This window comes from Myxine glutinosa, chromosome 7 (genome assembly GCF_964187855.1).
Source record: "Myxine glutinosa chromosome 7, kmMyxGlut1.1, whole genome shotgun sequence".
Taxonomy (NCBI): Eukaryota; Metazoa; Chordata; class Myxini; order Myxiniformes; family Myxinidae; genus Myxine; species Myxine glutinosa.
In genome coordinates this window covers 72,203,327-72,218,427 of record NC_136267.1, presented here as the reverse complement: position 1 = coordinate 72,218,427, position 15,101 = coordinate 72,203,327, and the positions used below count along the sequence as shown (strand labels likewise).

General features: G+C 45.5%; 1 protein-coding gene across 2 annotated transcripts in view; it reads left to right on the top strand.

The window, feature by feature from the left end:
• Positions 1 to 15,101, top strand: part of HMGCR (3-hydroxy-3-methylglutaryl-CoA reductase) — a 77,911-nt gene that overhangs the window by 57,609 nt on the left and 5,201 nt on the right. For both annotated transcript variants that reach the window (XR_013624098.1, XM_068122537.2), the window contains exons 15-17: positions 1,768 to 1,873; positions 9,627 to 9,797; positions 11,861 to 12,001. Coding sequence is in view for 1 of the 2 variants with exons in the window: in XM_068122537.2 (XP_067978638.2) it covers positions 1,768 to 1,873; positions 9,627 to 9,797; positions 11,861 to 12,001 (418 nt within the window). In the remaining variant the exon portion in view is untranslated. The remainder of the gene's footprint in view (positions 1 to 1,767; positions 1,874 to 9,626; positions 9,798 to 11,860; positions 12,002 to 15,101) is intronic.

Below are 15,101 nucleotides of genomic sequence, written 5' to 3'. Positions count from 1 at the left end.
GTCAGTTTTGCCCCCTGCATGAAAAGCAGCCCAAACGGTCACCCCACCACCTCCAGCTTGGACTCTTGGCACTATACAATCTTTGTTGGAGGCTTCATGCACTTGTCTGCACACTCGGACGTGGCCATCTTGACGATAGACCAGAAATCTAGACTCGTCACTGAAGATCACGTGATTCCAGTATCCTGGCTGCCATTGACGGTGCTCTCTGGCCCACTGCAATCGGCGCTGGCGGTGTTGTCTGGTCAGGCGTGGCTTTCTCAGGGGACGCCTGGCACGATAGCATGCTTGAACCAGTCGTTGGTTGACTAGCCTTCTGGATACAGGCACATTTGTCAGTTGCTGCCACTCAGCCCTAAGCCTATTATCTGACTTGGTATGGCCATTGCGGACTAACCGGTGCAGCTGGCGTTTCATCTCTCTTGTGATTCTGCGGGGACATCCTGGCCTCAGTATTGGAGTAGGGACACCCCTCTGAGCATTTCGTTTCAGGATCTTTGACACCTGACCTTGAGTGATGCCATACTGGCGAGCAATAGCACGCTGTTTCATGCCGTAGTTTCGTAAAGCCACCACTCCATGACAAACAGCATTGTCGAGTTGACGGACCATCTCCAGAGGAAGCGGCAATAACTTTTGGAGGCGTGCAGCAGTTGTTTTCCACTAATACAGAACGCAACAACCCTTGTATACCCGACTGTGAAGCCAATCATCAAATGCACCTGTCCGTACATTTTGCCACGCCACCTGTGATATAATCCTGTTGTTGACTTCTTGCTGTGACAGACAATCAGTGACATGGTTCTTTTAACAAATAAATCACCAAGCGTAAAAGAAACTCACCAGATTGATATACTGAGTTGAGAAAGTAAACCCAAGTCAAGAAAAAAAAAATATTCCATATTAAATGCCAAGTCTGTATATATACACTCTGTATGGGCGTGTAGAAAAGTAATGCGTCATATTCTTCTTTTAATTGACTTATGTGGGAAAATGACATGCCCTGGAATCGAACGTTGGCCCTCTGGTGAACCGTACTAATGCTCTGCCATCTGACCTATCTGGGCGACCCAAACAAAGCATGTCATTTTCCCACACATGATTGCCACTCTCTTTTCGTCAATGCTTCCGGGGCAGTCGCTACCAACCATAGGAGCACCAACGGCCTGATCACGAGAGGCTCTTCCTCCAATGGGGGGACAAATCCATATTTTCTATTATGAACACCACTGGGGGTGTAGTTAATTAAAATAATTGTATTTTTTTTTTCAAGACGGGTAAAGATATTCGAATGGAACAAACACAGATAGTAATATCGATCTTTATTTCTCTGCATAGTCATAATTACTTTTTCAATATGGCCTCTTTTATGTACTTGCCCCATCCAAGCTTTCTCTCCAATGAGTTGAGCAGCAATTAAGTTTGATACTAACCTTGAAGTGATGTGAGCAGAATTAGACAGGATATCTCTTCGGATAACAATTCCTAAGTTTGACATTTTGAGCCTCAGTCTTGGACACATGTTTTCTGACTTCAGGCTTCATCAGCTTAAAATTCAGCTTCCAGGACAACAAGATTATGACAACCAGGAAGAGTAATGAAGCAGGATGCCTTTTTTGCAAAAGAAAATACATCATTGATGACATTATCAATCAATCGATGGGATTGACAAATCAAAGTGTTGTAGGAGACAGAATTATATAATTATTCAGACTGCAGTATACTCTACTTTATGGTAATTCCATGTATTCCTTTACCATTCAACAGGTTTGCAAAACTCCAGAAGTTACAAGTAGGTCTCGCAGGCCGGCATCTGTACATTCGATTCCAAGCCAAGACGGGCGATGCCATGGGGATGAATATGTTGTCAAAGGTGGGACTTTGCATTCCTTTAATAAAATGGCATCAAACCTTATCAACCCACCCCCTCTCTCATCATGACTACTGGATTTATCCTAGTGAATAAGTCATTACCCTCACCAGAGGAGAGGCATTGCATTTGTCTGTCCGTCCTGTCTGTTTGTTTGTTTTGTCCACACATCATGTAACAACGCATACCACACGTTTACAACAACTTGCTTTCCCTTCCTGGAAGGCTAATTTGCCGAAGGCAATCTCAGTACATTCCAAAAAAGTCCGCAGTAAGTGTGTGTCCACTCTGAAGAGAGCCAGAAAACAACATCTGTCCAACCTCAAGAATGAACTTTAAAACCTGGTGGTGCCTTGTTAGGTCTCTCTGGAGTATGCTCCTCTTCCCCCTCTTCAAATGGCACAACAGCCGACTCCACTCGTGAGAAGGCCGAATGTCTCGATTCTGTGTTTGCTTCCAAATGTTGTGTCCCCAACCCTTCAATCTCAGTACCCATCCTTCCCCGTCGTACCCAACTGCTCCTGGACTCTGACTTTTGCATCCATGAAGGTGGAGAAATTACTGTCAACCCTTGATTCTGACTCTTTTACTGAACCAGACGGCATCGGTTCCCTTATCCTAAAACGTCTTTTCTTCTGTTTTCTTTTTTTTGTTTTTGTCTTCCATCTAAAGATGCCATGATGTCCTTTGTGTAGAGTAAGCATGCTATCGCCCGCACCATGGAATAGATTCCAAATTCCATGGAATAGATGCTATCGCCCACACCATGGAATAGATTCCAAATTCCATGGAATAGATGCTATCACCCGCACCATGGAATAGATTCCAAATTCCATGGAATAGATGCTATCGCCAGCACCATGGAATAGATTCCAAATTCCATGGAATAGAAGCTATCGCCAGCACCATGGAATAGATTCCAAATTCCATGGAATAGATGCTATCACCCGCACCATGGAATAGATTCCAAATTCCATGGAATAGATGCTATCACCCGCACCATGGAATAGATTCCAAATTCCATGGAATAGATGCTATCGCCCGCACCATGGAATAGATTCCAAATTCCATGGAATAGATGCTATTGCCTGCACCATGGAATAGATTCCAAATTCCATGGAATAGATGCTATCGCCCGCACCATGGAATAGATTCCAAATTCCATGGAATAGATGCTATCGCCAGCACCATGGAATAGATTCCAAATTCCATGGAATAGATGCTATCGCCCGCACCATGGAATAGATTCCAAATTCCATGGAATAGATGCTATCGCCCGCACCACGGAATAGATTCCAAATTCCATGGAATAGATGCTATCGCCTGCACCATGGAATAGATTCCAAATTCCATGGAATAAATGCTATCGCCTGCACCATGGAATAGATTCCAAATTCCATGGAATAGATGCTATCGCCTGCACCATGGAATAGATTCCAAATTCCATGGAATAGATGCTATCGCCAGCACCATGGAATAGATTCCAAATTCCATGGAATAGATGCTATCGCCAGCACCATGGAATAGATTCCAAATTCCATGGAATAGATTCCAAATTCCATGGAATAGATGCTATCGCCCGCACCATGGAATAGCTCGCTGTTTCCTCGGGCCCGCTCCCGTGGGTTGTGCCCATTGTTTGCAGTGGTGATGACGGCGGTTTGCCGCCGTGATCTTGATTAGCGGCGGCGGTCGTTTGCCGCTGCATTTGCCGCTTTGCCTCCTCAACCTTGGCCTCGTGCTCGTCTCTTCGCTCCTGTCTGCCCTCTGCATGGTCCCGGCTCTGCTCCTGGCTTCACCTGCTTGGCTCCTTCGCTGTTTCCTCGGGCCCGCTCCCGTGGGTTGTGCCCATTGTTTGCAGCGGTGGTGGTGGTGGTTTGCTGCATTTGCCGCTTTGCCTCCTCAACCTTGGCCTCGTGCTCGTCTCTTCGCTCCTGTCTGCCCTCTGCTCGGTCCCGGCTCTGCTTCACCTGCCCGGCTCCTTCGCTGTTTCCTCGGGCCCGCTCCCGTGGGTTGTGATGATTGTTTCGCCTCCTCAACCTTGGCCTCGTGCTCGTCCCTTCGCTCCTGCTGGCATGGCTCTGCGGTACTCCGCCGCAAGGCTTCTCCTGCTTAATACCCGCTCCACCCCTTCATGCATCTCTGCAATCAAATCAAATGGACTCCTGCGTCGACCCAGGTACATTCACCGTGGCTCCGGTCGTAAGTTTGTTTATTTACAATCAGGTCACTCCATCCCCGTCCTCTGGTCGGCTCAGCGCACTCCCACTCATCGTCCCAGCGCACCTGGTCACAACAACGCACACAATCGCACCTCCTGTCTGCGAACCCTGGCCAAATCACCTGAATTCATACCCGCCGTACAAAACAACATCAAGCTCACCCTGTTCAATACCCGGTCCCTCAAAAACAAATCCCTCATCCTGAACGACTACATCCTGGAAAATAAACTGGACTTTCTCTGTCTCACTGAGACCTGGCAACAACCTCTGGATTACTTCGCACTCAACCTCACCACACCCAATGGATATTCTTACATCAATAAACCACGCTCGGAGGGCCGAGGTGGTGGAATTGCCGTTATTCACCGACAAGACATCAGGACCAGCCTCATCTCCATCGCATCTGCTCCATCATTTGAACACCTGGCTTTTAAACTCTCTGGTCACACACAGTCAGTCATGGCTGTTGTCTACCGCCCTCCCAAACCACACCCATCATTCCTGTCTGACTTCTCCTACTTTCTGACCCAGCTATGTTCCCTCTCCCCCTCAATCCTCCTCCTTGGTGATTTCAATATCCACATGGACTCCACTGACTCCACGATAACCACTGACTTCACTGATTTACTCACCTGCTTTAACTTCACTCAACATGTCAACTTTCCTACCCATAACCGTGGTCATATTTTGGACCTTGTCTGCTCTACTGGACTAATTTTGCACCATCTCTCTGGCTCCGACCTCACTCTCTCTGACCACTTAGCCATCACTCTGACCATCAACACCCCCACCCCAGCACCAAGGCATTATCGCACGATCAACTTCCGTAAGCTAAACGCTCTTTCACCTACCTCATTCTCATCCACCCTCTCTGGAAAAATGTCCACTTCTCCCTTCGTTGACCTCCACACCCCTTCTGACCTCACTGACTACTACAACCACACTCTCTCCTCCTGCCTTGACCAACTTGCGCCTATAAAAACCAAAACAGTTTCTTTCACCCATTCTGCTCCCTGGTTTACCCCTGAACTCCGCCTGATGAAAACTCGTGCTCGCCAACTTGAAAGACTCCGCAATAAAACAGGTCTCACAGTTCACTCCCAGGCCCACAAGGACCACCTACAACACTATAAAGATGCCCTCTCCCGCACCCGCTCCGCCTACTACTCTCAAATTATCCACTCTGGCTCCGGAAACCCAAAAGCACTCTTCTCTACAATAAACAAACTCCTCAGCCCCCTGAACACCACCACCCAGTCATTCACAGTAGACAACTGCATCTCCTTCCTTTCATTCTTCCAACGCAAAATTGAAAACATCTACAACAGCTTGACCACCGCCGCACCCGCTCCTCCTCAAACCACCTGCCACCCCTTATCCTGCCATCCCCTGTCTCAATTCTCCCCAGTCTCCCCTACTGACCTCTCTGAACTCCTCATACGAATGAAAACTGCCACCTGCACTCTTGACCCCATCCCCTCCAGCTTTGTCAAGGCCTCCCTTCCTGCTCTCTCTCCACTTATCATTGCAACAATAAACTCCTCCCTGTCTACAGGCATCGTCCCACCGTCCCTCAAAATTGCTGCTGTTACCCCCATTCTGAAAAAACCTGGACTAAACCCCGACACCCTAAATAACTTCAGACCCATCTCCAACCTACCCTTTCTGTCAAAAGTTTTGGAACGCGCTGTAGCCACTCAACTCAAACATCACCTCTCTGCCAATAACCTGTATGAAACATTCCAATCCAGATTCCGCTCCAACCACAGTACTGAAACTGCTCTCCTCAAAATCACCAACGACCTTCTCCTCTCCTCTGACGCTGGCAACCTCAACATTCTCATCCTCCTCGACCTCAGCGCCGCCTTTGACACCATCGATCACACCATCCTCCTCACCCGACTTGAAACCACCTTTAACATTACCGGCACTGCCCTCTCTTGGATTAAATCATACCTCTCTGACAGACGCCAGTTCATCTCCATCAATAACTGCAAATCCCCCACTGCTCCCCTCCCCCAAGGTGTCCCCCAAGGTTCAGTTCTTGGCCCCCTCCTCTTCATCCTTTACATGTCCCCCCTCGGTCACTTAATCCGCCGTCATGGTCTCCAATTCCACTGCTTTGCCGATGACATCCAGCTTTTCATCTCCACCAAGTCCATCTCCACCGCCACCCACTCTATCCTGACAAACTGCATCACTGAAATAAAATCCTGGCTTCAAATCAACTTCCTCAAACTTAACTGTGATAAATCTGAAATAATCATCATTGGCCCAAAAACGCTCATAAAATCCACCCATAACTTTGCCCTCAACATCGACGGTATCCCAGTATCCACCTCCCCTCACATCCGGAATCTTGGCATCATCTTTGACCAAACCCTCTCCTTCGACAAATACACTAAACAGATCACAAAGACAGCCTTCTTTCACCTGAAAAACATCGCCCGTCTCCGTCCATCCCTCTCCTCCGCGGCTGCAGAAACCCTCATCCACGCCTTCATCACTTCCCGTCTGGACTACTGCAATAGCCTCCTTTATGGTTCACCCTCAACAATCACCAATAAACTCCAATACATTCAGAACTCCGCTGCCCGTCTACTCACCCATTCCCGGACCCGTGACCACATCACCCCCGGCCTTTACAAGCTTCACTGGCTCCCCATCTCCCAGAGAATCCAGTACAAAATCCTCCTCTTGACCTACAAAGCCCTCCATAACCTGGCCCCATCCTACCTGGCTGACCTCCAGACACACTCCCACCCGCAACCTCCGCTCTGCTGGTACCAACCTCCTGACCCCCCCCCCCCCCCATCCGGACCAAATTTAGATCCTGGGGGGACAGGGCCTTCTCCATCGCTGCTCCCACCCTCTGGAACTCACTACCTCACACCATCAGAGACTCCTCCTCACTCACCACATTCAAAACATCACTCAAGACCTACCTGTTCAACACTGCGTTTAACATTTAACCCACAGCATCTAACCCCTGACTATCTCCTCTCCTTCTCCCTCCTTTGTGCTTTGAATATTTCCCTATTGATTCTTCTTTTTTGCAATTGTTTTTATGTTTTGCTATGCATTATGTTTTGCACTCTGTCAAAGCGTCTTTGGGCTTCCTGAAAATCGCTATATAAAATAAATGCATTATTATTATTATTATAGATTCCAAATTCCATGGAATAGATGCTATCGCCTGCACCACGGAATAGATTCCAAATTCTATGGAATAGATGCTATCGCCAGCATCATGGAATAGATTCCAAATTCTATGGAATAGATGCTATCGCCAGCACCATGGAATAGATTCTGAATTCCATGGAATAGATGCTATCGCCTGCACCATGGAATAGATTCCAAATTCCTGCCCAAACCAGCAGAGAGCATTGCATCAATGGCACAGCCGCACCCTCAGCCAATGATGCTACACACGAACGAAGATTGTGAAGAACGCCTAAACCCACAGTATCAGGGAGTATGGGTCCCTATTCCCTATTTTGGGGTTTGTGAAGCTTCTTGTGTTATTGTCATATCTTAATCGGAGGGTGAGTCCAAAGCTGTGCTTCTTGCACATCACAGGAAAGTTGGTGCAATCTGTTTTTTATTTCCTCGCTCCTTCCAACTCACAAATGATGTTCCAAAAACCCACATGTGGTTCAGCTCCCCAATTCCACACTGAGGATTCTCCTCCAAGCCGTCATCTCTCTATATCTTGTCTGTGAATCCACTGCATGATTTTTGTCCCGACACCCTATGCTCGTTTAAGTGTACTGTCCACAGTCACCTTGTAATTTCTCCCATACTCTTCGCTGCTCTCTTCTCACTAATTCCCTCCCATCCCCTTATTGTTTTGTCGCTCGTACGTTAATGTGCTCTCTGTCCTTGTTCCCCTTTTACTCTTTGTCGGTCATTGAACCTGCTTACCTTTGTCATTTAACTCCTCCATAAGCCTATATTGCCATGTGTGTTGAAGCAAACAAAAGATTTAAAGGTCAGAAAATTCCAATTAATCTTTAATGCTGCCTGCAACAATTAAAATTTAGTTTAGTACTTTGACTTTAATGCCCCCCAAATATTGTCACCTTTTTTGTGGGGTTGTCACCAAGTAAGGTCTTTGGCCTAAGTCTTTCACTAGCCGGCTGGCCAAACCTGACATTTGGTTGAAGGTGGCAGGAATTTCTAATCGGTTTAACGTGCTGGTGATACCTCTCATATTCTTTCCAAGAGACACCGTGAGATGTTTAACATCCACCGATTAATACAAGCAAACGGGGTGCCCAGCTTGACAACCATCCGAAGGACAGCACTCTTTTTTTTTTTTAATGCAACACCCTGCCCTAGAAACATGATTTTCACAGCTTATTGTTGGGTCCAGAATCTAACCTAGATCTAACCAAGGGAAGTTCCAAGATCCTCATTTTAGTAATCACTTTTAAATGAAAGTTTATGCAAAGGTATCAATAGAGTAGTGTTTTTTTGTACACATAATCGAGGCTCGTGGAAGAGCTCGTACTAGCACACTGAACGGATCAGGACGCAACAGGACAAAAGGAACGAGAGAGAGAGAGAGAAAGAGAAAGAGAGAGAAAGAGAAAGAGAAAAAACACCAATAGCAGAGCTGAAGATCAAGACAGAGGGAGGTGGAGGAATTGGGGGCAAGAGAGGATGCTTTGGGTGGACAACATCGATAGAGGAGGGAACTCACAGGTGGGAAAACTGGAAATTTTGCTGGAGGAGAGATTGGGGTTGGGTGAGGGTGGGAGGGAGGAGTATCGAGGGTAGAAAAGATCATGGTTCTGGATTGGGTACGATCTGAGATGGTGGTGAACAGCTGTCTTGAAGACCTGGAGGGAAGAATGATATTGAATTGAATGCGGAAGTTGGTTTTACAGGCAGGAAAAAAAGAGTAACAAAATGAGTGGAGGTGAGCAGTGATTCTGGATTGAGGTGGTTTCACCAGAATGGGGTTGATGGTGGACCATGTGGTGCTGCAGAAACCTGGGGGGGGGGGGGGCTTTTTTGAGCTGTCTATGTAAAACAAATGGTCATTCGATTGATATCTTCTGGGACACATCTTTGGGGAGGTAAACTAAGCTGGTCGTCCACTTTATTGGCTCTTCCATCAACCTTAAATTGACATACACATGCACTCACATGTGGATGTGAACGTTTTTATTGATAAAAATAATAGCGGAATGCTGAAAATATAGAACTTGATTTATGTTTTAGTGATTTTTCTTGGTGTACATGTCGTGCTTTTACGGCTTCACAAGACTTATCATTATCCAAAGAATATAAAACACAAGTTGTTGTCATATGTATGTGCGCTAATCTTTGTACCACCCATGCTTCTCACCGACTTCCTCTTTCCACAAAGTTCTGCATGTAATATGTAGATGACTTTTTATGCAGTGTTAAACATTTGTTTCACTTTGAGTTTTATCATGCTTTGCACAGCATTTGTAAACCAATTACCATGCACATAATTAATATGGATTTTGAGCATTTGCCCTGTGTTTCCAACCTCACTACAGGGGACCGATGTAGCTTTGATAGCGCTCCAAGAAAGGTTTCCTGATCTCAAAATAATGTCTGTCTCGGGCAACTTTTGCACAGACAAGAAACCATCTGCCTTGAACTGGCTTGAGGGCCGGGGCAAATCGGTGGTTTGTGAGACTATTTTGCCCAGCTCGGTTGTTCAACAGGTAAGTGTGGAGGAGGCCTCATCTGTGCTTTTTTGGCACTTGGATAACTACAGACTTGGCATTTAATATGGAATATTTTTTTTGTGGGGGTGAACTTACTTTTCAAGATGACTTAGAACCAAAAGTTCATTGGAATTATGTTGAAATTATTCTAGATTTTGTTAATGTGACCTTTAAAAGAAACAAAAAACCACATTTGACATTTCGAAGCAAATAAATTGATCCTTGAAAGTGATGTAAACTGATATCGAACTCAATTCATGGACAGTACTGTGCTAAACTTCTGTACGTTTTCCAGAAGTATCTCTTTATTTTGCACATTAGCCAAAAAAAATTTCAACAAAAACAAAAGCTAAATTATGACTGGGATTACGGACAGTAAAATTACAGTTCAGTACTTCGTGTAACCCCCACAAGCATTCAGGAGAGTACGTACACGTCGAGGCATGCTGTTCACGAGCTTTGCCAAGGTTTGGACAGGAATCGCTTGCCATGCAGTGACAATAGCCTGCTGCAATTCACGCACAGAGGCAGGCTGCTGGTCCAAGTGGTCGATTTGACGCGTTAATTCTGCCCACAAGTTCTCTATCGGATTCATATCCGGGGACATGGCAGGCCACTCCATATGCTCTAAACCACGGTCAGCAAGAAAGTGCTGGATCATGCGAGCATGATGAGGCCATACATTGTCATCTTGGAAGACAAAGTTTCCTCGAAAGGCTGCACGAGCAAATTGAAGCAATGTTTCTTCCAGAATGACCCTGTACTTGAACTGGTTCAGGTTTCCATTCAGAACAACCAGGTTAGTTTTGCCCCCTGCATGAAAAGCAGCCCAAACGGTCACCCCACCACCTCCAGCTTGGACTCTTGGCACTATACAATCTTCGTTGTGGGCTTCATGCACTTGTCTGCGCACTCGGACGCGGCCATCTTGACGATAGACCAGAAATCTAGACTCGTCACTGAAGGTCACGTGATTCCAGTGTCTTGGCTGCCATTGACGGTGCTCTCTGGCCCACTGCAATCGGCGCTGGCTCTGTTGTCTGGTCAGGCGTAGCTTTCTCAGGGGACGCCTGGCACGATCGCCTGCTTGAACCAGTCGTTGTTTGACTAGCCTTCTGGATACAGGCACATTTGTCAGTTGCTGCCACTCAGCCCTAAGCCGATTAGCTGACTTGGTACGGCCATTGTAGACTGTGCAGCTGGCGATCATCTCTCCTTGTGGTTCTGCATGGACGTCCTGGCCTCGGTATTGGAGAAGGGACACCCCTCTGAGCATTTCGTTTCAGTATCTTTAACACCTGACCTTGAGTGATGCCATACTGCCGAGCAATAGCACGCTGTTTCATGCCAGAATTTCGTAAAACCACCACTCCATGACAAACAGCATTGTCAAGTTGACGGACCATCTCCAGAGGAAGCGGCAATAACTTTTGTAGACGTGCAGCAGTTGTTTTCCACTAATACAGAATGCAACAACCCTTATATACCCGATTGTGAAGCCAATCGTCAAATGTACCTGCACTTACATTTTGTCACGCCACCTGTGATATAATCCTGTTATTGACTTCTTGCTGCGAAAGACAATAAGTGACATGGTTCTTTCAACAAAGACATCACCGAAGGGTAAAAGAAACTCACCAGATTGATATACTGAGTTCAGAAAGTAAACCCAAGTCAAGGAAAAAAAAATATTCCATATTAAATGCCAAGTCTGTAGTTGAACTATAAAAGTAGTTTGTAACATAATTTGCTTTTATAGGTTTAGTTGTTACATGTTTATTTTTATTGTTTATATTCAAGATCAAGGCTCATTGAAGAGTGAGGTGGCAGTGGTTAATTGATTGATCAAGAAGCTTTAATTATTTAGTGTATTGCAGCATCCATAGAGTGATGCATGGCATGTATGGATGTTCTTATCTGTGATTGGCCAGTCATCTTCATTTTTTTTTTCAGCCAGTAAAAAATCCAGAAGTAAAAGGTGCCAAGTCGGTGAAATGTATTTGCTTCATGTTTCAGAAATCCGAATCGCCACGAGACATGCTTGTTTTTGCTTATTTCAGGTTCTCAAAACGAGTACGAAAGCTCTTGTCGAGCTCAATATCAGTAAGAACCTGGTTGGTTCCGCCATGGCAGGAAGCATTGGGGGGTTTAACGCCCACGCAGCAAACGTCGTCACAGCCGTATACATTGCTTGTGGCCAGGTATGGACTTTTAAGTCTACTTTTCTTTAACTTCCTGCCATTTCTGGCATACTGTTTACTCTTGCCAATTCAAACACATGCATTATATGGGGACCATTGAAGATAGTGAAAATCAAATTGATTATTTATTTTAAAGTTTGAGATGCACTACATGGCCAAAGGTATGCGGACACCCCTTCTAATTAGTGGGTTTGGCCATTTCAGCCACACCCATTGCTGATAGGTATATATGATCAAGCACACAGTCATGCAATCTCCATAGACAAACATTGGCAGTAGAATGCGCCATACTGAAGAGCTCAGTGAGTTTCAATGTGGCACCATCATAGGATGCCACCTTTCCAACAAGTCAGTTTGTCAAATTTCTGCCCTGTTCGGGCTGCTCTGGCCAACTGTAAGTGCTGTTATTGTGACGTGGAAACGTCTCGGAGCAACAACAGCTCAGCCGTGAAGTGGTGGACCACCAAGTGCTGAAGCGCGTAGCATGTAAAAATCGTCTGTCCTCGGTTGCTACACTCACTAACAACACTAACAATTTCCAAACTGCCTCTGGAAGCAACGTCAGCACAACAACTGTTCGTCGGGAGCTTCATGAAATGGGATTCCATGGCCGAGCAGCCGCACACAAGCCTAAGATCACCATGCGCAATGACCAACGTCGGCTGTAGTGGTGTAAAGCTCGCTGCCATTGGACTCTGGAGCAGTGGAAACGTGTTCTCTGGAGTGATGAATCACGCTTCACTATCTGGCAGTCTGACGGACTAATCTGGGTTTGGCGGATGCTAGGAGAACGCTACCTGCCTGAATTCATCGTGCCAACTGTAAAGTTTGGTGGAGGAGGAATAATGGTCTGGGGCTGTTTTTCATGGTTTGGGCTCGGCCCCTTAGTTCCAGTGAAGGGAAATCTTAACGCGACAGCATACAATGACATTCTAGATGATTGTGTGCTTCCAACTTTGTGGCAACAGTTTGGGGAAGGTCCTTTCCTGTTTCATTTTGACAATGCCCCCGTGCACAAAGCGAAGTCCATACAGAAATGGTTTGTCGAGACCAGTGTGGAAGAACTTGACTGGCCTGCACAGAGCCCTGACCTCAACCCCATCAAACACCTTTGGGATGAATTGGAACACTAACTGTGAGCCAGGCCTAATCGCCCAACATCAGTGCCCGACCTCACTAATGCTCTTGTGGCTGAATGGAAGCAAATCCCCAAAGCAATGTTCCAACATCTAGTGGAAAGCCTTCCCAGAAGAGTGGAGGCTGTTATAGCAGCAAAGGGGGGACCAACTCTATATTAATGCCCATGATTTTGGAACGAGATGTTCGACGAGCACATATGGGTGTGATGTTCGGGTGTCCACATACTTTTGACCATGTGGTGTATCACTTCTGCTTAGCATATGATGGTTAAAAATGTCATTTCTACTGTATATATATTTTGTAGGGAAACGATTTATTACCTTCGCTCGAGCAGAGGATATTGCATTTGAGTCCTTCTGTCTGTTTGTTTGTCTTGTCAAAGGTGAATCGATTGAAGATCCACACCCAATGACAATTGTTAGATTTATTATCTGGAGAAGATTTAACTGATTATACAAGAATATAACAAAGTTTAACAGTACACTATGCCGGCATACATGACCACAGAGCAACCTAAACATTAAACGTTTCCAGAAAATCTGCCTGTTTCTGTTGTATTCAATTATTTTATAGTGTTTGAGACCAGGAAATTTTCTTTGATGTCTCAAGAATGGAATAGGAGGAATGATGGGTCAAAAAGGTCTTAGACAGACCGGTGCCCGCAGATAGCAGGGCATCTTTTCAACATTACACAGGCCATAAAGAAGATAAGGAGTGCTTTGAGGAGTCAGGCTGACTGATGAGGGGTCAGGAAGGTCACCGATTGGAGCTGAGCTGGCGCCCCCTTGAATATTTTATACCATCTGGTTAGCATTACAACTCAAGTCATAGAGATGAACAGAGTGGGGATGAAAGGGTGTGCACATGGTTTTCATGTCAGAGAGGAGACTCTTGTTTGGTTTGGTCTGGAAAAACAGCTTGTTTGCCTTTTACATTTTTCTCTAAAATATATTGTGTTTTTCCCTTGGACAGATCATCAATACAAGCTTTATTCACTTTAGTATTTATAAGCATGGTGAATACACATTTTCATAATGCAGATTACTCAAAGACTTATCACGAAGTATAACTTCACCTTTATTGGCATTATACTTTGAAGATTATAATGATTGGTGTGTCATGATCTGTGAGGATTAGAACAATTGGCTGGAAGAGACCATCATTGAAGGTTTGTCATTACCACACATGTTGTTCAACTATCCTGACAATTTATGGGGGTGTGGAACACCTTTCAATTGAGATGCCATTAATGACTTTTCACAAACAGCCTGGAAGTCCACCCAGACTTCCACAATCTGTTTTGTCTGTCTGTTTGTCCGCACAGAATAAATATGATTTTCTCAGCAACCGTTGGTGTGATTGACAGGAAATTTACACCATAGGTGCACCTCCTCCTGTACAATTCTTTGATGACAATTATGATGTCATACATCACGTGGTACGGGCGCCATATTGGAAAACACAAAAAAAACTTTGCACCACTATCTTGAACATCGAAGCATGTTACCTACTCAGCTCTATCTGCTCTACATATCACTACCCCGCCAGATATAACACAGCCCCGCCCCCCTCCCCCCCCTGGAACCGTAGCTCCTGCAAGGTTCACTGCAGGCGCCAGATCTCATTGACCACCAGATTGACCACCAGACCAGATCGCCAGATTTATCTTGGGATAAAGCACTGCATAGAAAAAATTGAGACATGGCTCATTGTAAAGAACTCTCCATGGGGAATAACATATGTTAATGATGATGTCATAGGTGCCTCCATTATGACGTCATAATTTGACGAGTACAAAACTTAATCCGATCACGATTAAATTTCTTGAGCGTCATCTTGGGATAAATTGGCGGAGAAAAAAATAAATATGACATCAGTCACATGGTTTGGCCGCCATTTTGTTTTAACACAAAAGCCTTAACACTAAAACACGTCCTGGCGAGAGTCTGCAATCTCCGAT